The sequence below is a fragment of the Callithrix jacchus genome, chromosome X (genome assembly GCF_049354715.1).
Source record: "Callithrix jacchus isolate 240 chromosome X, calJac240_pri, whole genome shotgun sequence".
In the NCBI taxonomy this organism is placed as follows: domain Eukaryota; kingdom Metazoa; phylum Chordata; class Mammalia; order Primates; family Cebidae; genus Callithrix; species Callithrix jacchus.
In genome coordinates, this window is record NC_133524.1 from 24,460,370 (window position 1) to 24,485,613 (window position 25,244).

General features: G+C 44.5%; 1 protein-coding gene across 2 annotated transcripts in view; it reads right to left on the reverse strand.

Moving 5' to 3' along the window:
* Positions 1 to 21,064, reverse strand: part of ACOT9 (acyl-CoA thioesterase 9) — a 43,751-nt gene extending 22,687 nt beyond the window's left edge. The window contains exons 1-6 of one of the 2 annotated variants that reach the window (XM_003735703.6): positions 20,901 to 21,064; positions 13,722 to 13,819; positions 11,485 to 11,511; positions 10,340 to 10,385; positions 7,744 to 7,914; positions 7,455 to 7,492 (exon numbers count right to left, since the gene is read on the reverse strand). In XM_003735703.6, the coding sequence (XP_003735751.1) occupies positions 7,455 to 7,492; positions 7,744 to 7,914; positions 10,340 to 10,385; positions 11,485 to 11,511; positions 13,722 to 13,819; positions 20,901 to 20,920 (400 nt within the window). In that variant the 5' untranslated portion in view covers positions 20,921 to 21,064. The remainder of the gene's footprint in view (positions 1 to 7,454; positions 7,493 to 7,743; positions 7,915 to 10,339; positions 10,386 to 11,484; positions 11,512 to 13,721; positions 13,820 to 20,900) is intronic. The other variant, XM_008989078.5, reaches the window with a different exon arrangement.
* Positions 21,065 to 25,244: the final 4,180 nt, after the last annotated feature.

Sequence of the window (25,244 nt, forward strand, 5' to 3'; positions counted from 1 at the left end):
CTACTCATAGGTTTAAATGAAACATTGATTGGCCATTATTAATACCCATTTTTTTCAGAATAAAGCAATATTTCTGTTCACCCTCCCTCTCTCTCTTCCTCTTCCTTTCTCTCCTTTACTCATTTTTTTTTCCTTCTCTCAAAAAAAGAAATCAACTTGTAAACCTCTAGATCCAGGTCGGCAACGTCTCTCTCATTGCTTGAATTCCTTCCTTCCCTTCCTTCTCTTCCTTCCTTCCCTCCCTCCCTCCCTCCCTCCCCCCTTCCTCCCTTCCTTCCTTCCTTCATCCCTTCCTTCCTCCCTCCCTTCCTCCTTCCCTCCCTTCCTGCCTTCCTGCCTTCCTCCTTCCCTCCCAGAAAAGAAAAAAAAGACTACGAGTTAAGAGGAAGGTAAACCTGACAAGACTTGAATAAACTCAGTTTTTTAGCTTGGATAGGTAAGCATGGTGTACTAGTCACTGAAAAAGAGAACACAGGCCAGGTACAGTGGCTTGCACCTGTAATCCCAACACTTTGAGAGGCCAAGGCAGGAGGATCACTTGAACCTAGGAGTTCAAGACCAGTCCAGGCAACATAGCACAGACTCCATCTGGACCGAAAATACAAAAGTTAGCCAGGTGTGGCGGCACATGCCTGCAGTCCCAGCTACTTGGGAGACAGGTGGGAGGATTGCTTGAGCCCAGGAAGTCAAGGTTGCAGTAAGCCATGATCGTGCCACTACACTCCAGCCTCAACAACAGAGTAAGACCCTGTCTTACAATAAAAAGAGACTACAGGAAGAAAAGAATGGGCCATTTTCAATGTGTTGAATTTGAGGAGCCTATGGCACATCCAGATGAAGGTACTGGGCAGGGCACAGTTGCTCACACCTGTAATCCTAGGGCTTTGGAAAGCCACGGCAGGAGGATCACTTGAGCCCAGGAGTTTGACCACCCTGGGCAACATAGTGAGACTCCTGTCTCTATAAAAAACTTTAAAAATTAGGCCAGGCGTGGCATGGTGGCTCAAGGCTGTAATCCCAGCACTTTGATGAACCGCCTGAGCCCAGGAGTTCCAGACCAGCCCAGACAACATGGTGAGATCCCATCTCCACAGTAAAATACAAAAATTAGCTAGGCATGGTGGCGTGTACCTGTGGTCCCAGCTACTTGAGAGGCTGACGTGGGAGGATGCTTGAGCCCCAGATGTCGAGGATACAGTGAGCTGTAATTGCACCAGTGGACTTCAGCCTGGTGACAGAGCAAGACCCTGTCCCAAAAAAACTAGCCAGGTATGGTGCTGTGTGCCTGTAGTCCCAGCTACTCAAGAGGCTGAGGCAGAAGGAACACTTGAGCACACAAGTTCGAGGTTGCAGTAGGCTATGATTTTACCACTGCACTACAGCCTGGGCAATAGAGCGAGACCATCTCTAAAAGAGAAAAAGAAATCTAGTAGCTAAGAGGAAAAACTGAAACTCAGAAAAGCAGGCCAGGAAACGTAGCTTCATAAGCATTCAGCGTACTGATAGCAACTGACACAGTGGGAGTAGATGAGTTTATAGAGAATGTGCAATGTCTCCTCCAACCTCCTGAGAGAAATAATGAAAAAAAAAAGAGAGAATGGGCAATGCCAACACAAAAAAGGGCAGAAGGGAAGGGTAGAGAAGAGACGGAGAAAAATGTAATATAAATACATTTTTTACCACTGATCTGTGCACTTAAAAATGATAAAGATGGACCAGGCGCAGTGGCTCACACCTGTAATCCCAGCACTTTGAGAGGCCGAGGCAGGCAGATCACCTGAGGTCACAAGTTCAAGACCAGCCTGGCCAAGATGGTGAAACCCATCTCTACTAAAAATACAAAAATTAGCTGGGCATTTTGGCAGGCACCTGTAATCTCAGCTACTCAGAAGACTGAGGCAGGAGAATCACTTGAACTGGAGAGGCAGAAGTTGCAGTGAGCCAAGATCGTGCCACTGCACTCCACCCTGGGCAACAGAGTGAGACTCTGTCTCAAAAAAAAAAAAAAAAAAAAGATAAAGATGGTAAATTTTATATGTATATTTTAACCTCAACTAAAAATAGGGCTGGGTGCAACAGCTGATACCTATAATCCCAGCACTTTGGGAGGCCATGGTGGAAAGATCCCTTGAGTCCAGGAATTTGGGACTGGCCTGGGCAATGTGGCAGACCTTGCCTCTACTAAAAATAAAAAAAAAAAATAGGTCAGGCGTGGTGGCTCATGCCTATAATCATGGCACTTTGGGAGGCCAAGGCAGGTAGATCACAAGGTCAGGAGATCGAGACCATCCTGGCCAACACGGTGAAACCCCATCTCTACTAAAATACAGGCATGGTGGTGCATGCCTGTAGTCCCAGCTACTCAGGAGGCTGAGGCAGGGGAATCACTTGAACCCGGGTGGTGGAGGATGCTGTGAGCCGAGATCGTGCCACTGCACTACAACCTGGGCAACAGAGCAACACTCTGTCTCAAAAAAGAAAAAAAATAGCCAGGCATGGTAGTGTGCACCCATAGTCCCAGCTACTCAGGAGGCTAAGGCAGGAGGACTGCTTGAGTCCAGGAGGTTGAGGCTACAGTGAGCTGTGATCACACTACTGCACTCCAGCCTGGGTGATAGAGTGAGACCCTGTCTCAAAAACTAAATAATTTTAAAAGATTTAACTATTTTCATTGTTAAATTTTAAAATGTCTTAAAATTTAATTAACATGAGCAAATTATAAAATTCAAAAAATAAATAATCATTTTTTGAAAGGACAGAAGACAAAACCCTGGGGATAACCTACATTTAAGGGATCAATAGAAACAGAGGAACCTACAAAGGAGACTGCAAGGTGCAGCCAGCAGAAGGAACTGTCACCAAGGCCCAAAGATGGGCTGGATAATAATCAAAGCCACAGAGGAGTCAGGTCAGCTCTGAAAAGTATCCATTTGATTGTGCTGTAAAGGGGCCAACGGCAAGCTTGGCAAGAGCAGTTTCAATGGCGTGGAGGAGCAGAAGCCGGAACGCAGAAGATCAGCGAATATTTAATAACAGGAAGTTAGCATGTGGAGGCAATGAGAGCAGGTGATTTTCCCAGTTCTTTTAAGAAAGTGAGCTATGAAGTGAGGAAGAAAGTGTGAGGGTGTTTTAAGGAAAGAGAATTTTACTTATTATTTTTTTTTTTTGAGACAGTCTCACTCTATCACCCAGGCTGGAGTGCAGTGGCAAGATCTCAGCTCACTGCAGCCTCCACCTCCTGGGTTCCAGCCATTCTCCTGCCTCAGCCTCCTGAACAGCTGGGACTACAGGCATGCACCACTACACCTGGGTAATTTTTGTTTTTTTTGAGTCAGAATCTCACTCTGTTGCCCAGGCTGGAGCACAGTGGCACGATCTCTGCTCACCGCAACCTCCAATTCCCAGGTGCAAGCGATTCTTGTATCTGAGCCTCCCAAATAGCTGGGATTACAGGCGTGTGCCACCATACCCCACTAATTTTTATAGTTTTAGTAGGGATGGGGTTTCACCATGTCAGCCAGGCTGGTCTCAAACTCCTGACCTCAAGTGAACCACCCGCCTCGGCTTCCCAAAGTGCTGGGATTACAGGTGTGAGCCACTCCACTCGGCCTATTTTTCATTTTAAGATGGAAGAAACTTGAATATGTTTATAACTTGAGGGAAAAGTGAAGTTAAGAAAAGGCTCCGGAAATGAGGGAGAAAGCCAAGTGATAAGGCAGTTCCTTGAGGAAATAGAAGGAACAAAATCAAGTGAACAGGTTACAGGGACTGGCCATCAGCAGGAGTTAATGAGTAAGAAAGAGGGTAATGACAAGGGAGTTTGTCTATATAAGGACACCTAAGCAAACGAAAGTCAACCAGGCTGGAGTGCAGTGATGTGACCACACCCCACTGCAGCCTCGACTTCCTGGGCTGAAGCAATCCTCCCGCCTCAGTCTCCTGAGTAGCTGAACTACCAGCACACGACACCACGCCCAGATAATTTTTTGGTTTTTATAGAGATGGGGACTCACTACATTGCCCAGGCTGGTCTCAAAGTCTTGGCCTCAAGCAATCATCTTGCCTTGGCCTCCCAAATGCAAAGATTACACAGGGTTACAGGTGTGAACCACCATGCCCCGCCAGCCAAGAATCTTTTTTTTTTTTTCTGGAGATAATCTCACTCTGTCGCCCAGGCTGGAGCACAGTGGTACAATCTCAGCTCACTGCAACCTTCGCCTTCCGGGTTCAAGCAATTCTCCTGCTTCAGCCTCCCAGGTAGCTGGGATTACAGGTGTGTACCACCACGCCTGGCTAATTTTTTGCATTTTTAGCAGAGACGGGGTTTCACCATTTTAACTGGGTTTATTTAATCTAGAGAAAAGAAGTTGCTAGGTGTAAGCTTAACAACAAATTTATATTTTAAAAGTTAGGGCTGGGCGTCGTGGCTCACGCCTGTAATCCCAGCACTTTAGAAGGCCGAGGCAGATGGACCACCTGAAGTCAGGAGTTCAAGACCATCATGGCCAATGTGGCGAAACTCCATCTTTACTAAAAATACAAAAATTGGCCAGGCATGGTGGCAGGTGCCTGTAATCCCAGCTATTCAGGAGGCTGAGGCAGGAGAATCGCTTGAACCCAGGAGGCAGAGGTTGCAGTGGGCTGAGATTGTGCCAATGCACTCTAGGCTGGGCGACAAGAATGAGACTCTGTCTCAAAAAAAAGTTAGGGCAGGCGTGGTGGATCACACTTGTAATCCCAGAACTTTGGGAGGCTGAGGCAGGAGGATCCTTCAAGCCCAGGAGTTCAAGACCAACCTGGGCAACATAGGGAGACCCCATCTCTATTAAAAAAATAGTTTTTAAAAAAGACATTAGAGCCTTTCTTAGGACCTCTTCTCAACCATTCAATCCTAATGTCATTAGGTAGGAGCAAGTAAGATAGCCTAGAGTAGGGTGTTGGCGCCCAAGTAGGGTGAGAGGACATCCTTGCAGAGGAGCTGCAAGAGTGATGACACAGCATGTCACAGATTGAGCACAATGAAGAGGGTAAGCCTGTAGTATGGGGTACCAGACCCCAGGTGAGGTGAGGGGAGCATCCATGATGCATGAGGGGTGGTAGTCATAGAAAACTGGTCACATACAGGGGAACTGATTAAATAAGTAAATATTTTAAAGAGAATGAAGCCAGTTGGAGAAGGGAATTACAAATAAGGAAAGGAAGGAAATGAGAACAAACCCCATGGTGGTTGAACTGGAATTGGAGCTATCAGTGTGATACCATCATTTTCATACATACATCTATACAACAAAGATTTAGAAATAACATAGATGGGCCAGGCGCAGTGGCTCACACCTGTAATCCCAGCACTTTGGAAGACCAAGGCGGGCAGATCACGAGGTCAGCAGTTCAAGACCAGCCTGGCCAACATGGTGAAACCCACCTCTACTAAAATTACAAAAATTAGCCAGACATGGTGGCAAGCGCCTGTAATCCCAGCTACTCAGGAGGCTGAGGCAGGAGATTCGCTTGAACCCAGGAGGTGAAGGTTGTGGTGAGCCGAGATCACACCACTGCACTCCAGCCTGGGCAACAGAGCGAGACTCCATCTCAAAAAAAAAAAAAAGAAATAACATAGATGTTAGATCCTCAGAGTAGCCTTTTCAAATAAAGAAAAAAAACATAGATATATGTATACACACATCTATTTCCCAGCTCGTCCATTAAGAGGGTATGAGAGCAATGATACCAAGGAACAATGACCACTCCCAACGCACCTATGTCTACCCCTAAACATCATCCTCCATTTCAAAATATCATTCTCCATTTCAAAAAAGGGCTCCTTGGAGATGTGGCTGAATCTAGGACTAGGGCAGGGAAAGTACAAGATGAGCCTAGAATATCTTATTGTGCTAGCAAGTGCTCAAAGAATAATGGGAACACATCAAAAAAAATCCACACAGAAGCTAGACTGAAGGGACTGGGACACTCCCAGGACAATTTGAACAACAGATAGATGATAGTAACATATCATAGTCCATTCAATAAAACAGGAATTCCTGACTTCATACCGATTTAAAAATAATGAATTGAAAGTCTGATAAAGGTCTCAAAGTTACTTGTCCTCCACCCCATGATGTACTTATTAATTACAAAGGGGAAAAGAGTAATTTTACAGTGAAGAAGAGCGGCACACATCATCATCATCCAGTAAGCAAAGCTGATGTCATCAGTAATGGGACAAATCAAAACCACACACCACTTGATAGGATGCAATAAGAACAGAGCATCCCTTCTGTGACATTCCTGCCAGAGATTCGTAATCCAAAGCTTATCATAAGGAAGCAACACACAGACCCAAATCGAGGGACAATACACAAAAGAACCATGTCAAGGTCACAAAAGCCAAGAAAGGTGAAGTCCTGACATGATAACTAAATCAACATGTGATTCAGAACTGGATCCTTCTGCTATGAAGGACCACTGGCAAAAGCTGAATGGGGCCTGAGGGTTAGACAGTATGACACATCAGTGTTAATTTCCTTTTTTTTTTGAGACGGAGTTTTGCTTGTTACCCAGGCTGGAGTGCAATGGCGCGATCTCGGCTCACTGCAACCTCCACCTCCTGGGTTCAGGCAATTCTCCTGCCTCAGCCTTCCGAGTAGCTGGGATTACAGGCATGTGCCACCATGCCCAGCTAATTTTTTTTTGTATTTTTAGTAGAGACGGGGTTTCACCATGTTGACCAGGATGGTCTCGATCTCTTGACCTTGTGATCCACCCGCCTCGGCGACAGGGTTTCACTCTTGTTGCCCAAGCTGGAATGCAGTGGCGCGATCTCGGCTCACTGCAACCTCCGCCTCCCAAGTTCAAGCTATTCTCCTGCCTCAGCCTCCTGAGTAGCTGGGATTACAGGCACTTGCCACCACATCCAGCTAATTTTTGTAATTTTAGTAGACATGGTTTCACTATGCTGGCTAGACCAGTCTTGAACTCCTGACCTCATGATCCACCCCCTTCAGCCTCCCAAAGTGCTGGGGTTACTGGCGTGAGCCACCGTGCCCGGCCAATTTCCTGATTTTTTATGGTTGTTTTGTGGTTATGTAGAAGAATGCCCTTGTTTGTAGGAAAGACATACTCAAATATTTGGGGGTGATATAGCATAATGTCAGCCACTTATTCTCAGATAATTCAGGGAAGAACAATTCTTTATACTGTATTTGCAACTTTTCTGCAAGTTTAAGACTTTTTTTTAAAAAGTTACTAGAAAGAAAGATTATTCAGACTATATATCCGTGAACTAGGAATCTATATAGGAAAAAAATTATGACAATTCAGAAGTAGTAGATGTCCTTCTTTTTTGTGCACTTTAGAATATCCCCATCTGTGCAGTTAAACAAAAAAGCCCTTTCTAGTCACAGAGTTCAATGTATATCTGTAAGTATCTATTAGAAAGACTAAAATAATACCAGTACCTCCCAAGCTGTCAAGATCCTCAAGAATCCTGCCAAATCTGTGAAATAAAGCAAACTGTGAATTAAACGAAAATCATGTCTCCCTTCGGAAATAAATAACACACTTCAGGGTGATAAAAACATTCTAAAATTGACTGTGGTGATGGCTGTACAACTCTAAAAAATACCAAAACCATGGCGCTATACACTTTAAACAGGTGAATTGTATGGTATGTGAATTATATTTCAAAATTGTTATGGAACAAGGGAATAAAATAAAAACAAATACATAAAAATAGCACTATGTTACCTTACGGTGTTTTGAACAGTCAAATATTTCTCTCGTAATTCAGGCTCACTACCCAAAGGCAAGAGAACTTCAATATAACTGTCCTTCATTCTCCTAGGGGGCAGTCCATCCTGTGATTTGGCCAAGAAACCATGAAGTAACTTTCTTTCTTCCATTGCCTTCACATGGTCTCTGAGAAGAAAGGATGCAGGATTCATAAAACAAGAGCACTTCTAGCCCACAATTCCAGTGGTACACAGGCCAGTAAGATACCATCAAAGGAGGAAAAGGAAGATCTGGACCTACTTTCACCTTCTCATCCTTCCCTCCCTTCCCACCCACTACTTGATGAAACTGATCATTTCTGGTATCATTTCTCAGACTTAAATATGCTTAAGGCTGGGAGTAGTGGCTCACGCCTATAATGCCAGCACTTTGGGAGGCTGAGGCAGGTGGATCATCTGAGGTCAAGAGATCGAGATCAGCCTGGTCAACATGGAAAACTCTGTCTCTACTAAAAATACAAAAAAATGAGCCAGACATGGTGGTGGGCACCTGTAATCCCAGCTACTTGGGAGGCTGAGGCAGAATTGCTTGAACCTAGGAGGCAGAGGTTGCAGTAAGCCAAGATCACACCACTGTACTCCAGCCTGGGCGACAGAGTAAGCCTCTGTCTCAAAAAAAAAAAAGAAAAAAAAAAACTTAAAAGTCATATATATATATATATACATACATACCCAAATGAGGTACATATTCACCCTTATCAAAAATCATACTCAAAGACTCGAATATTTGAAATTAAATTACAAATTCAGAGAGATGGATACAATAGTATATATATGTCTCTAGGCTAAAGAATGGCTTGGCCACTCTACTTCATATTCCCATTTCTCGGATTCTCTGAGCCCCATTTCTCTCTCTCTCTCTGCCTTCAATTTCAGGAGAAACAGAGGAGGGAAAATGGACTATATCCAAAGGAGGTATGGAAGGCAGAACAAAAGGTAAAGAAGAATGGAACATGAAAAGGAGACAGAAAGGGAAGAAAAAGAAGAGAAGATTAAGGCAGAAGAAAAAAGAGAGACAAGGGGATACGGAACAGCAATGTTGACAAGAACATCAGCTAAGATGTCTTTCTAGGTTTAACTTACAAAGAATTATTTCCAGAAATGTTTAGCCTACAAAAAATACAGGAGATAGAGGAATGAGTTAAATGACACCAGTAAATCCAGAATGTGGAACATTCTCAAGACAAATGGCTTGGCCTCCTTAAATCAAGCTCATGGGGGAAGAATGACTGTCCATCAATCTAGATTAGGGGAGACTAAAGAGTCATAACCATCAGATGCAATATGCAATCCTTTATTGAATTTTGATTTTTTTAAAAAGCTATAAAAAACATTTTTGTTAAAAGGAGTAATCTACAGAAAAAAACTAGAAACAGTTTAGGAAATGTGACTATGGATGATTAATGTACTACCAGGGAATTGTCAATTTCATTACATGTGAGAATGTCTCATTTGCTGGAGATACACGAAGGCTGGTTTTATAAAATATTTACTGGAGATGCATGCTGAAGTGTCATAGTGTCTATAATTTACTTAGAAATGGTTCAGTCAGTATGTGTATATTGGCAAATTTGGCAAAATATTAATAAGCATCGAATCCAAGTGGTAGGTACACAGGTATTTATTCTTTCTATTTTTAGTAAATTGAAATTTTTCATATAAAGAATTTAAAAATAGGTTGGGCATGGTGGCTCACGCCTGTAATCCCAGCACTTTGGGAGGCCGAGGCGGGCAGATCACGAGGTCAGGAGATCGAGACCATCCTGGCCATGGTGAAACCCCGTCTCCACTAAAATACAAAAAATTAGCCAGGCGTGGTGGCACATGCCTGTAATCCCAGCTACTCAGGAGGCTGAGGCAGGAGAATCGCTAGAACCTAGGAGGCAGAGGTTGCAGTGAGCTGAGATCACGTTACTGCACTCCAGACTGGCAAAAAGAGCAAGACTCCATCTCAAAAAAAAGAATTTAAAAATACGTCATTAGATAATTTCTACACCAACAATAATCACTCATGTTTTTTTCTATCTCATTTTAGCCTCAAAATTCTGTACACCAACAGGGATATGATCCTATTTTACAACCAGGAAATATTATGAGAAAGAGAAAGACAATATGGGAGACTGAATTCTGAACTGACAAGAAGCAATAAAGGAGTCAAGCTGCATGAAACAGAAACTAAGAGACTTGGGTTCAAGTCCCAAACCCTAACATTTAATCATTCAATCTCTGAGTTTCAGTTTCATGTGTAAAAAAGGAACAGGAACGTATGTCATGAGTATGTCACAAGTTTTGAGAATCAGTGAGGTAATACGCCTAAATGCACTCTGAAAAATGAAAAATGCAGAATATATGTAAATCATATTTTCATGACAATGAGGTGTCATCTGATGAGTATGTTGAAATATTGACCTTTTCCCTCAAGCAAAATACTTTCAACCTATCTCTGAACACAGGGCTCCCCATCCCCACTGTGAGACCATCAACTGAGCCTAAATACAGCCTAGTATAATACCTTGGGGATCTAAAGAATGAATGAAAACAAAGATGCATACCTCCAGTTTGTGGATGCTCCTACTATCTCCCGCAACTTATCTCGAACTGAAACAAAAATAAATAGGTCATTCCATGAAACAAAGAAATATGAGAAACAGATTATAGCAATGAGCTCAAGAACTGTGAAAAGCAATCATGTAGGCAGATTTAAAGATCCACAGATTTCCATTTAATGCCACAACAAACAACACAGGGACAGGATCGAGTCCCTGCTCTCTAAAAACCTGAAACAACTATACTGTCTCCTTAGCGCACAAATGAATACCTTTGTGCCAATCACTAGGATTTGTATAAACAAACAAAAAAGGATAACTTCAATTATTCATTTCATGGGGCTGTATCAGTGTTAGCCCGATGAGAACCACTATGATGGAGATATGAAAAGGATTCCCACCTATCTTCTATTTTTTTCTTTTTAAGACAGAGTCTTGCTCTGTCATCCAGACTGGAGTTCAGTGACACAATCTTGGCTCACTGTAACTTCTGCATCCGGGTTCAAACAATTCTGCTTCAGTCTCCCAAGTAGCTGGGATTACAGGTGCTGCGCCACCACATCCAGCTAAGTTTTGTAGTTTTGTTTTGTTTGAGAAGGAGTTTCGCTCTTGCTGCCCAGCCTGGAGTGCAATAGTGTAATCTTGGCTCACTGCAACCTCTGCTTCCCAGGTTCAAGCGATTCTCCTGCCTCAGCCTCCCAAGTAGCTAGATTATAGGCACACACCACCATGCCCGGCTAATTTTGTATTTTTAGTAGAGACAGAGTTTTACTATGTTGGTCAGGCTGGTCTTGAACTCCTGACCTCAAGTAATACACCTGCTTCGGCCTCCCAAAGTGCTGGGATTACAGGTTTGAGCCACCGCACCTGGCCCCGAACTATCTTCTTATACACAGTATTAGATCAAATTACTTAGTTCAGGGACTAATACTAATATCCAAACCTGAGTCTCATTATACTTCATTTCTCATATTTATAGTCTCCTGGTTGTTAGAAAAGTTTAAGCCAGAAAAATAAAGCAAAGACCTATAGCAAGCTAAGGCAAATAATGCAATTTTAGTTAATGCCACTGCCCAAAAGTGCAAACGTATATTAGCAATTACAAAATTCAAGCACTTAAAAGAAAAGCTGATACTAATTACCACACACACCATGATTCACATGTATAGGTGAACATGCTATATGAATAAAGGGAAAAATAAATTAGAAAACCAGCAATAATTTGAAAGTAAAAAATAACTGTATAGCATTTCAAATACTGTCTTGAGTTCACGTGTTTTTTTCTAGCACTTCAAAATATATATTCCAGTTATAGGAAATTATCTATAGTAATTCTCAGTCCTTCAGTAACAAACTGATCAAAACCAAATATGATTTATTTTAACATGCATTTTTTTTTTTCAGACAGACTTTCACTCTTGTTACCCAGGCTGGAGTGCAATGGCGCGATCTCGGCTCACTGCAACCTCCGCCTCCTGGGTTCAGGCAATTCTTCTGCCTCAGCCTCCCGAGTAGCTGGGATTACAGGCATGCACCACCATGCCCAGCTAATTTTTTGTATTTTTAGTAGAGACGGGGTTTCACCATGTTGACCAGGATGGTCTCGATCTCTTGACCTCGTGATCCACCCGCCTCGGCCTCCCAAAGTGCTGGGATTACAGGCTTGAGCTACCACGCCCGGCCTTTAACATGCTTTTTAACAAGAAACAATGGTTGACTTTTCTATCAAACAATTATGGATACACCATAAATTTGGCATATAATTACAATTAAATCATAGAGAACTGCAAACAACAACCATTAGTACTTTAGTATTATTTCCAATTTTTTCCTCCTAACTTCCTTGAATAAAAGAATAGACAGGGCCGAGGTGGGTGGATCGTAAGGTCAAGAGATCAAGACCAGCCTGGCTAACATGGTGCAATGCCATCTCTACTAAAAATACAAAAATTAGCCTGGCATGGTAGTGGGTACCTGTAATCCCAGCTACTTGAGAGGCTAAGGCAGAGAATCACTTGAACCAGAGAGGCAGAGGCTGCAGTGAGCCAAGATCACGCCACTGCACTCCAGCCTGGAAGACAGAACAAGACTCTGTCTCAAAAAAAAAAAAAAAAATGGGCAGGCCACGCATGGTGCCTTACACCTATAATTCCAGCACTTTGGGAGGCCAAGACAGGCAGATCACTTGAGGCCAGGAGTTCAAGACCAGTCAGGCCAACATAGTGAAACTCAGTCTCCACTAAAAATACAAAACTTAGTCAGGCGTGGTGGCACATGCCTGTAATCTCAGCTACTCAGGAGGCTCAAGCAGGAGAATCTCTTGAACCCCGGAGACAGAGGTTGCACCAAGCCAAGATCCTGCCACTGCACTCCAGCCTGGGTGACAGAACAAGACTCCATCTCGAAAAAAGAAAAAGAATGGACAGAAGGTACCTCAAATAGTACACGGACTACTGATGCTCACTGACATAAAATAATTACTACTAGCTTAGTCAGTGTAAGAAGAAAGGCAAGTAGGCCAGGCGCAATGGCTCACGCCTATAATCCCAGCACTCTGGGAGGCAGAGGTGGGTGAATCACAAGGTTAGGAGTTCGAGACCAGCCTGGCTAACATGGTGAAACCCTGTCTCTACTAAAAATACAAAAAATTAGCTGGGCATAGTGGTGGGTGCCTGTAATCCCAGCTCCTAGGGAGGCTGAGGCAGGAGAACTGCCTGAACCCCGGAGGTGGAGGTGGCGGTGAGCTGAGACTGCGCCATTGCACTCCAGTCCTGGTGACAGAGTGAGACTCCAACTCAAAAAAAAAAAAAAAAAAAAAGAAGAAGAGAGGCAAGTAGTGAGGGCCAAGGAAAAAATTTTAAATTTTATTTACGTATATTTATATATATATATAAAACATAAATTTATTTGGACCCTTTAAAGAAGCCACAATTTTAATTATAATGAATACTCCTAGTTTAATAAAGACAGTCCATAGTTTACATATCATATTGGTAATTGAAATCAACTTTCATTAAACATGGACTAACAGGATCCCTCGAACATAACTATGAACTAGGAGTGTTTACTTGGTACAACTAACAGGCCCATCTCTTTTTTTTCCATTTTTCCATGTCTTCAGAACCTACACACAGGAAGTGGAAATCGCTTAACTAAAAGAGCTCAGTCCCCAAGGCTCCCAGGAACAATAGTTCAAAATCTGGATGTGACTTCTACCCGAAGCTATTAATATTATGCAGCTATCTTGGTCATTTTGTCAAGAAACATTTATGAAAGGTCTACCTTTAATATGCCTCATTTGCTCTAAACTATCATTCTACGGACCTCTCAAATAAAAGTAAAAGAAGGTTTTTCAGCACGTAGACATGAACATAGACACCATGCTTGCCTTCATGAATGTGGAAGATTCCCTGTTTCTTGGGGTTCTGGGGTCCTTGAGTCAGTCCTCTTCCAGGGGTAAGCTGCCCCCTGCCCAAGGCACAAAGCCTATAAAACAAGATAAAACAGAGTAGATTCCATGGCTTATTTGCCAGCAACCCCAAAGACCTACCCTCCTCCCAGAATACCTGCCCATAGCACTCCTTAGTATATATTGTCTTGTAGGAGTTTACAGTCTTTTCACATGTATATGTATATTTGCAATGAGACTATTACATAAAGCATCTCTCCAACTAGAGCAAACATTTCTTGAGAGTAGAGACCAATTAGGTAATTATCTACAAAATAAATAAGAGATGGCAATTAAGTTTAATGGATTTATTATTGGTCTTTCTATTTTATTAGTTTCAGAAGTCCATAATTGATTTGGTAAACGACTGAGCAAACTCATTATGAACTATTTATTCTGTCCTTTATTATCACATTTCCTCAATAAATAAGATAAACCTAATTATAAAGTAAACTTTGAACACTGAATTAGCCTTTTCCAGATGCAAAGAAAGTATTTATTTAACTTACGCAGAAATATTCTAGAGTCCCAACACAATGAAATAAAAGCTATCTACTGGCCACGGTGGCACATGCCTGTAATCCCAGCACTTTGGGAGGCTGAGGAGGGTGGATAGCTTGAGCCCAGGAATTTAAGACCAACCTGGGCAATGTGGCAAAACCCCATCTCTACAAAAAATACAAAAATTAGCCAGGTGTGGTGGCATGCACCTGTGGTCTTAGCTACTCAGAGGCTCAGGTGGGAGGATCACTTGAACCCAGGAGGTCAAGGCTGCAGTGAGCCAAGCCTGCACCACTGCACTCCAGCCTAGGCAACAGAGTGAGATCCTGCTTCAAAAAAAATAAAAAATAAAAGCTATCTACCTAAATATGCCTAACCTACTCTCCCAAAATAAGTTGATTTTGGTTCACTATTGCTTAAATGTTGACTCCTAATCACACAATATTATGTCAGGGGTAGCACACAGACAATACCACAGATTAACAAACTGATCTGCGAGAGCATAGTTGAAGAAGGCAAGGCATTGAATAGATCAAGAACCCACAGGCTGAGCACAGTGGCTCATGCCTGTAATCCAGCACTTTGGGAGGCCAAGGCAGCCGGATCACTTGAGGTCAGGAGTTTGAGACCAGCCTGGCCAACATGGTGAAACCCTACCTGTACTAAAAATACAAAAATTAGCTGGTTGTGATGGTGGGCGCCTGTAATCCCAGCTACTTGGGAGGCTGAGGCAGGAGAATCACTTGAACCCGGGAGATGGAGGTTGCAGTGAGCCAAAAACACGCCACTGCACTCCAGCCTGGGCAACAGAGAGAGACTCTGTATCAAAAGAAACAAACAAACAAAAAAACCCAGATACTGTCACTCATTCTAGTTCAATTTACTAGTAAATTCTTACTACCTAATATGAGAATAAGCGATAACAAAAAAAAGGATATTTTGAGTTTTCTTTAGACACCAAGCTACTATTGATTTCTCTTCTGAATGACAGCAGAGAAAGTCTCTCAGTATTTACACTGTTCTGTAAAATCCACATGCAGTTTTGAAACTGTGCTGCTAGAACAAACCCTTATCCTTTCACCAAGTCAACTCATCTAATTGTACAGAACACAGAAATATGAGCACATGCTCACTGGCTAATTGGACTTCTTAATCACCCAGTCTTTTTTTTCTTTCTTTTTTTTTTTTTTTTTTTGAGACGGAGTTTCACTCTTGTTGCCCAGGCTGGAGTGCAATGCCACTATCTTGGCTCACTGCAACCGCCACCTACTAGCTTCACGCAATTCTCCTGCCCCAGCCTCCCGAGTAGCTGGGATTATAGGTGCACACCACCACACCCAGCTAATGTTTTGTATGTTTAATAGAGATGGGATTTTACTATGTTGGCCAGACTGGTCTTGAACTCCTGACCTCATGATCTGCCCGCCTCGGCCTCCCAAAGTGCTGGGATTACAGGCATGAGCCACCACACGCAGCCTCACCCAGTCATCTAACTTGGTTGCAACACAATCCCTGCTGGTCCACTAAGATCAAAATTCTTGCTAGAGGGTTTGGGATTTTGGATCTCTGTTTACTCTTCAGTCACACAGCTAACAAGTGTCTCTCATATATTTTAGCTTTACTTTTTCACAATAAATATTCCATTCCTGTACTTTTGTATGCAGATTAATATTTGTCTTTTTGTTTTTGGCCATCAAATCTGCATTTTCTCAGAACATGATTTGAATTTTCCAATTTTTTCATTATTTCATTCTGAGTATCTTCTGTAGGTTCATATGCCTTCCTGAAGGAAATAGAGTATGTATTCCTTCATTTTTCCATCTCAGACACAAGTGGCCGAGCACGGTGGCTCACACGTGTAATCCTAACACTTTGGGAGGCTAAGGCGGGTGGATCACCTTAAGTCAAGAGTCTGAGACCAGCCTGGCCAACAAGGTGAAACCATGTCTCTACTAAAAATATAAAAATTAGCCAGGCATGGTGGTGCACACCTGTAGTCACAGCTACTTGGGAGGCTGAGCTAGGAGAATCACTTGAACCCAGAAGGCGAAGGTTGCAGTGAGCCAAAATGGCACCATTGCACTCCAGCCTGGGCAACAGAGTGAGACTCCATCTAAGAAAAAGAAACTAGCATTCTGCAAGTGAATACATCTGGTTTTAAAGAACACACTGGAAAAAGCTAATCCTTTCTATTGCTACCATTAGCTGAAAAAGCAAAAAAAAAAAAAAAATCACACCTCCAACACATTAATAGCAACTATAATACATACGTTAAATATATCCAATATGGCCGGGCGAGGTGGCTCAAGCCTGTAATCCCAGCACTTTGGGAGGCCAAGGCAGGTGGATCACGAGGTCCAGAGACTGAGATCATCCTGGTCAACATGGTGAAACCCCATCTCTACTAAAAATACAAAAAATTAGCTGGGCATGGTGGCACGTGCCTGTAGTCCCGGCTGCTCAGGAGGCTGAGGCAGGAGAATTGCCTGAACCCAGGAGGCAGAGGTTGCGGTGAGCCAAGATCACGCCATTGCACTCTAGCCTGGGTAACAAGAACGAAACTCCATCTCAAAAAAAAAAAAATGTATCCAATATAAGAAATGGGACTCGATTCTGAATGGCTAAATACCTTGAATACGTATCACTAACAGGAGCTATATAACCAGTCTTACATATCTGAATAAATACACATAAACACAGAAACTGTTCTCCTACCCTAGGAAGCAGCATTTTCTGAAGAGGGATGAAAATCATTCCATACTGCCTGTGTGAGGCAATATAGCATAGGGGTTAAGAGCCCAAAGGCTGTGCGCAGTGGCTCACACCTGTAAGTCCAGCACTTTGGGAGGCCAAAGCAGGTGCATCACTTGAGGTCCAGAGTTTGAGACCAGCCTGGCCATCATGGTGAAACCCCATCTCTACCAAAAATATAAAAATTAGCTGGGCATGGTGGCAGGCACTTGCAGTCCCAGCTACCCAGGAGGCTGAAGCAGGAGCATTGCTTCAACCCAGGAGGCAGAGGCTGCAGTGAGCTGACATCGCGTCCCTGCACTCCAGCCTGGGCAACACAGCGAGACTCCATCACACACAAAAAAAAGCCCAATCATGCTGCTTGTCAGCTGAGTGACCTTAGACAAGTTACCTAACCTCCCTGATCCTCAATCTCCTCATCTGCAAAATGGGGATAACAATAGTACGTATCCCATAGGATTGTCAAAAGAATAAAGGAATTAACACATATTAAACCCTGAAGGACATGTCTAGAAGACGTATCTAATATACTGACAAGCCCTAAAAAAACTCTAGCTATTATTATTCTAGAAAATCATGCTTCTCCAAAGTCTCCCCTAAAAATCAAAAAGCAAGAACCAGGCTGGGCACAATGGCTCATGCCTGTAATCCCAGCACTTTGGGAGGCCAACGTGGGAGGATCACTAGAGACCAGCATGGGCAACATATGGGGATTCCAGCTCTACAAAAATATTTTAATATATTAGCCAGGCATAGTGGTGCACACCTGTGGTCCCCACTACTCAGAAGGCTGAGGTGGGAGGATTACTTGCTCCCCAGGAAGGTCGAGGCTGCAGTGAGCCATGATTGCACCACTGCACTTCAAACTGGGTAAAAGAGCAAGATTCTGTCTCAAAAATTTAAAAAAAAGGCCAGGTGTGGTACCTCACGCCTATAATCCCAGCACTTTGGAAAGCCAAGGCCAGCTAATCACCTGATATCAGGAGTTCAAGACCAGCCTGGCCAACATGGTGAAACCAGTCTCTATTAAAAATACAAAAATTAGCTGGGCATGGTGGCAGGCAGCTGTAATCCTAGCTACTTGGGAGGCTGAGGCTGGAGAATCACTTGAAACTAGGAGGTGGAAGTTGCAGCGAGCCAAGATCTGGCCATTGCACTCCAGCCTGGGGAACAAGAGTGAAACTCCATCTCAAAAAAAAAACAGGAAAGAAAGAACCAAAAACTTAGCCTAAGCCGGGCGCTATTGTGGACCACTGCCAAACACAGAATCAAATGAGGGGAGAAAAGAAGGGAATTAATGAATATGGAGAAACAGTTGGGCCAATTTTTTGGGAAAATTCTGGTCCTAGAGCCCCATTCTTTGCATGCCGCCTTAAGAAATTCGGAAATACATTCCTGTGGCACAACAAAGGCATAATTTGAATACTTTAACAACGTTGCTTATACCAATAGCATATTGGTAATAATAAATCTATATCATACTGCTAACATAGTATTTGGGAGTATTTGGGTAACTTTTTTTTTTTTTTGAGACAGAGTCTTACTCTGTCACCCAGGCTGGAGTGCAGTGGTACAATCATGGCTCACTGCAGCCTTGACCTCCCTGGGGTTCAAGTGATCCTCCCATCTCAGCCTCCTGAGTAGCTGGAACCACATCTTGGCTCACTGCAGCCTCCACCTCCTGAGTTCAAGCGATTCTCATGCCTCAGCCTCCCAAGCAGCTGGGATTACAGCTGTGTACCACCATGCCCAGCTAGTTTTTGCATTTTTAATAAAGATGGGGATTCACCATGTTGACCAAACTGGTTTTGAACTCCTGACCTCAAGTGATCCGCCCGCTTCAGCCTTCCAGAGTGCTGGGATTACAGGCATGAGCCACCATCCCTGGCATGTAATGGTAACTTTTCAGTACATTTGGCATCCTATCTACAGATAATCTGATGGAAACTGTGGACCTCAAGCAGGCATGGGGAGAGTTGGAATACAGTTTTGCTCACACACAAAATGGTATATACTATTTCAGGGGGTGCACAGACCCTTTTTGATACCTCCATGTCCCTCTATATTTGAAGATTCTGATTCAAACCAACCTCGTTAAGAAACTGAGGCTGGCCAGGCGCGGTGGCTCATGCCTGTAATCCCAGCACTTTGGGAGGCCAAGGAGGGCAGATCACGAGCTCAAGAGATTGAGACTGTCCTGGCCAACATAAACAAATGTTTTGACTCAGCCCTAAGTCCCAAGCTTAGAGCAGGTGGCAAGGAAGAGTTTTCAGTGCAATAACAGGCAATGCTACTCACATGCCCTTCACTCTGAGGAAATAACATCTATTTAGAGACTACACAAAGTCAAGGGCCTCTAGCAAGTCTAAAAAAGAAGCTATAAAGGTTGCCCACCAGTCAAAGAACCTAATCATCTCAGTCTGTATTCATTTGTGAACTCCTCCTCTCACTAGACACTGACAGATTATATGCTTAAGGTTCAACAGTTTTTTGTTTGTTTGAAACAGGGTCTCATTGTGTCATCCAGGCTGGAGTGCAGGGGCGCGATCTCCACTCACTGCAACCTCCACCATCTGGTTTAAGCTATTCTCCTGACTCAGCCTCCAAAGTAGCTGGGACTACAGACATGTACCACCACGCCCCGCTAATTTTTGTATTTTAGTAGAGACAGGGGTTTCGCCATATTGGCCAGGCTGGCCTCAAGTGATCCATCCACCTCAGCCTCCCAAAGTGCTGGGACTACAGATGTGCACCACCACGCCCGGTCTCAATATAACTTTCAAGAAAGGAACACGGCATTATAAGAGAAAGTACTTGAACAAGACCGCGGAGCTTTGGTAGAAGATTTTTCACATTGCAAGCTAAAAGCCAGCTGCAGCCCCTCTCATAATAACTTTCGGTCTGTCTTCAAATAGTTTAACCAAGGCTTATTTTAAAGCAGGATAAACAAGACAGAAAAAACCCTTACAACTGATAATAAAGTCCTCAGGAACCGTGAGAGAGATCCAGGACCCCCAAGAGAATTGATGGAATCAGTGTGAGTCAAAAGCACTATGAGTCACATCGGGGGACAGACCCACTGTCCCCCGAAGATAACTTCATGAACTGGAGTAGATGTGAGCCCCCTGGGATCCAGCCAGGCAGAAAACTTGGACAGGCTGACATGCTGGAGTGAAAGAGATTAGGAAGAGCCAACACCCTCTGGAGTCTAAGGCCCTCAGGCCTTAACTGTGCCAGCTGGGAAGATTACATACACAAAAAAGGATCCTCCTCACGTGGCCCAACCAAAGCATCCCGCCTCTTATACGGGCTTTGTGGCTCATTAAAGGTAAAGTTCAAATCAGCACCAGTCCTAGACACAGTTCTAACTAAGGTCCTGAGAGCCAAATGGTATCTTGCAATCTCTGCCAATGTTACAACGAACTTAGGTCAGAGCCCAAACAGGTCAAGCATTTAATCCTTAAAATGTTCTCCAAAGGAGGATGAAGGGCTAGAGGTAACGTGGAACTCCAAATACCATCTGACAAGGGGCTACCCCAAAGCGGCTGCCAACCACACCCCTGATGAGCAAGGAGAAAGGAATTTCAGGGAACATCCAACTTCCTCCCTTAAAACTGCTGCTTTGCTTTTAATGTCAACTCAGTGCCAGAAGTCGCCAAAACGGGGGCGAGGTTCTCCCAACCCAAGGCCGGCGGGCCCATGTCCGGCCGGAGTCACAGTGAGCGAGCGCCCCTTATCATCGAGCCCAAACGTCCACGCGTTATTGGTGCCGCCCCGGCTCACTTCTTCCGCCCGGGTTCGCGGAAGAGGGAAGGGGGGCGCCCCAGGCTACCGTCCTGGCAGCCCCTTCCACGCCCCACCACCTACCGCAGTGCTGCCCGCCTCATTGCGTTAGGCTGCTGTGCGCGCGATGGAGAACCGGGCCCAGCGAACTGGTCCGCGGAGGGAAACGGGCAATAAAACGGGCGGGGGCGCGAGCGCGAGCGCGAGCACGAACACCAAAGTGAGCCCCACTCCGCCGACCGCGCCCTGGCTGAGAAACCGCCCAGGCGCCGGACCACTGTGTCCGGGGGCGGGTCCGCAGCGTCCGGGGGTGGGGCCTCGGCGTCCGGGGGCGGGACCGCGCTGTCCTGGGCAGATCCTACCCGTTCATTGGCGGGAGGCTGCAGTCCGCCCCTGCGGAGCTTCCCACTCAATCTGTGCGGGGCGTGTTGCTAGAGCGAGGCCAGCCCATTCTCGGTTGAGTAAACGAATCACGCAGCACCGCCAGGGCGTGACGCCGAGAAGAGGCGCGGCCCTGCCCGGTGGAATTTATCTCCTTTATCCTTGACCCCTGCGCCTTGGCCCCGTATGTTCTTGCCCTTGGTTGCACGTTGGAACCTTCTGGGCAGCTTTACAAAGTACTGATGCTTGGCCGGGCGCGGGGGCTCACGTCTGTAATCTCAGCACTTTGGGAGGCCTCGGCGGGCAGATCACCTGAGGTCAGGAGTTCGAGACCAGCCTGGCCAACATGGCGAAACCCTGTCTCTACTGAAAAATACAAAAATTAGCCGGGCGTGGTGGCAGACGCCTGTAATCCCAGCTACTCAGGAGACAAGCAAGAGAATCGCTTGAACCTGGAAGACGGAGGTTGCGGTGAGCCGAGATCGCACCACTGCAGTACAGTTTGGGTGACAGAAGGAGACTCTGTCTCAAACAAAAAAATACTGATGCTTGACACCCACTGACTGGAGATTCTGGTTTAGTCCTGGGTGCTGTCTGGGCTTTGGGATGATGTCTAAAGATGCCCCCAGGTGATGCTAACGTAACCAAAGGCTAAGAACCACTGACCTAAAGGGAAAAAATTGTTCCTCTTCTCTTTTCGGCCTACCCCTAATGTTTGACATCTTGACCGAGCTAGAGAGGTTCAAGGCCAGAGAGTTTAGGATGATTTCACCCTATGACATAATTCTCCATTTCTTTCAATGAATTCTTATTGAGCTGTTTGCATTGTGCCAGGCACTACTGCAGAGGCTGGGGTTCCAAAAACAAAAAAGGACAAAAATCCCCGCCCTTAAAGGGCTATTGATAAGGAAGCAAAACAAATCAGCAAACAAGTTAGCAAATAACATGATTTCAAATATGGTGAAGCGGTTTAAAGGGGAAATAAGGTAATGGGGATCTTTTGAGAATATATGCAAGTCTTGCTTTGCCTCTAAAGATGGCAATTTTCTAAAAGGCAAGGGCCATATGCTTTTTTGCAGTACCCCATACTTAGTAAAAATGCATTGATTTGAATTAAGCTAGCTTTCTGTTTTGAATCACTTCATGAGTTACACATGGAGCATGGTCTTTGGCTTTCTACCGAATTTTCCCTGCTTTTATCAGTCCCACAGCTGGAAGACTCCCCTTTTAGCCTGCGAGGATCTCTCCTTCATATTTGTTCACCTTGTACCTTTTCAGTGATTGTCTAGTTGGTTTTGTGTCAGCCATACTTCTTTATACTCTACCACACCTAACACAAAGAACAATAAAATACTGTATTGAATTATACTATTTTTGTTCTTCTTTTTACTTGAACTTTTTGTTGAAGCAATAGGAGGCTCAGGGAGAAAGAAATATGCAAAAAAGAGAATTTTTTGTAAATGGTATAATAGGTACAGTTTATAGCTCTTCCTACAATCAAGTCATCTTCCATCAATTTCCAAATTATAAAGACACATTTTCATCAATGTAATAAACAGCATCGATTTTGGCTGGAACAGCTGAAACCAGGGCCTTAATGCCATGCAGATGCCTTCTCTCTATTGCTTATCTTTGCTTCTCCTTTGCATACTGGCTTCATTATTTTTTCTCTCTAAGTAATGGCATTCTCCATATGGCAATAGAAGCTCCTGAACTTTGACCAGGCGCAGTGACTCACGCCTGTAATCCCAGCACTCATTTTGGGAGGCCGAGGCAGGTGGATCACCTGAGGTCAGGAGTTTGAGACCAGCCTGGCCAACATGGTGAAACCCTGTCTCTACTAAAAATACAAAAAATTAGACAGGCATGGTGGTGGGTACCTGTAATCTCAGCTACTCAGGAGGCTGAGGCAGGAGAACTGCTTGAACCCAGGAATTAGAGGTTGCAGTGAGCCAAGATCATGCCATTGCACTCCAGCCTCGGTGACAGAGCAAGACTGTCTAAAAACAAAAAGCTCTCAAACTTTGCATCTTACAGCCACACATGTACAAACTGACCCAAATTTCTACAGCCCAAGTACAAAAAAGTTCTGAGAAGAGAGTCATTGGTCCAGTTGGGGTCAGTTACACACTCCTGGACTAGTCAACTATACCATCGGGGGAAGGAACCCTTGCCCTGACTTACCAGGAATCCCGTCACCTAGACTCATGGCCAGGTACTGGGTCACAATCCACCAACACGGTTATTCCATAAGTAACCACACAGATGGGGATATGGAGCACCTTCTTAGAAAAGGAACATCGAGGCCGGACGCAGTGGCTCACGCCTATAATCCCAGCACTTTGGAAAGCTAAGGTAGGCGGATCACCTGAGATCAGGAGGAGTTCGATACCAGCCTGGCCAAAGTGGTGAGGACGCCCCCCCTACTAAAAACAAAAAATTAGCTGGGCATGGTGGCGCATGCCTGTAATCCCAGCTACTTGGGAGGCTAAGGCAGGAAAATCGCTTGAACCCGGGAGCCAGAGGTTGCAGCGGCCAAGATCAAGCCATTGCACTCCAGCCTGGGTGACAGAGTGAGATTCTGTCTCAAAAAAAAAAGGCATACGGAACAGCCAACCACATAGATGTCCACTACAGATGTTAAAGAGGAAAAAAATGAGCACATCACTTAGCTCATCTACTTTAGTTCTAACTTCAAGGAACCCCTGCTAGACCCAGCCTGCCCAGCATTCATCCACGAGTCTCTAACTATCTCAATTGGCAGCATGCATAAATTTCTTAAAACAGCCGCGGGGCATGGTGGCTCATGCTTGTAATCACAGCACTTTGGGAGGCCAAGGTGGGTGGATCACGAGGTCAACACATTGAGACCATCCTGGCCAACATGGTGAAACGCCATGTCTACTAAAAATACAAATATTAGCCAGGCGTAATGGCATGCACCTGTAATCCCAGCTACTTGGGAGGCTGAGGCAGGAGAATCTCTTGAACCCGGGAGGCAGAGGTCGCAGTGAGCCGAGATCCCACCACTGCACTCCAGCCTGGCAACAGAGCAAGACTCCATCTCAAAAAAAAAAAAAATTCTTAAACAGCTTAGCAACTCTGATTTCTTTGTGTATTGTTGTTGTCATCGTTATTGTCAAGCATAGATGCTCTACCACATTTTGGATAGTGGGGAAGGAAGGGGAAGTGGTCACAAAACCAGATCGGGAAACATACAACAATTGTATAGTAGTGAGAATCACTGATCTTAAGTAACAGATTCTCTGCCCAACCTTGTTGTTTCCTGTTATGTTCCATTAGTTCTATTTCAATATGGTCTCAGGGTAACAGAGATGGTATCAATTGTGTAATTAAAAGTTACCTAATCATGCATTGACAGATACATAAGATATTATTAATGTCATTATTACAAGCAGAACAATAACATCAAATAACAAGGCTGGAAGCAGTATCCCAGCACTTTGGGAGACTGAGGTGGGAGCATTGCTTAAAAACAGGTGGCTCACACCTGTAATCCCAGCATTTTGGGAGCTGTGGTGGGTGGATCACCTGAGGTCAGGAGTTTGAGACCAGTCTGGCCAACATGGTGAAACCCCGTCTCTGCTAAAAATACAAAAAATCAGCCAGGTGTGGTGGCACATGCCTGTAGTCCCAGCTACTCCGGAGACTGAGAAAGGAGAATTGCTTGAACCCTGGAGACGAAGGTTGCAGTGTGCCGAGACTCCTACAGGTAGGAAAGGCAATGTCATACTCAGAGAAAGTATTGATTCCTGTGAGAGCAAATCTCTGGCCCTTCTCAGGTGTGGTGGCTCACACCTGTAATCCCAGCACTTTGGGAGGCTGAGGATGGGTGGATCATGAGGTCAGGAGATCGAGACCATCCTGGCTAACATGGTGAAACTGGTCTCTACTAAAAATACAAACAAATTAACCTGGTGTGGTGGCATGTGCTCGTAGTTCCAGCTACTGAGGAGGCTGAGGCAGGAGAATTGCTTGAACCTGGGAGGCAGAGGTTGCAGTGAGCCAGGATGGTGCCACTGTGCT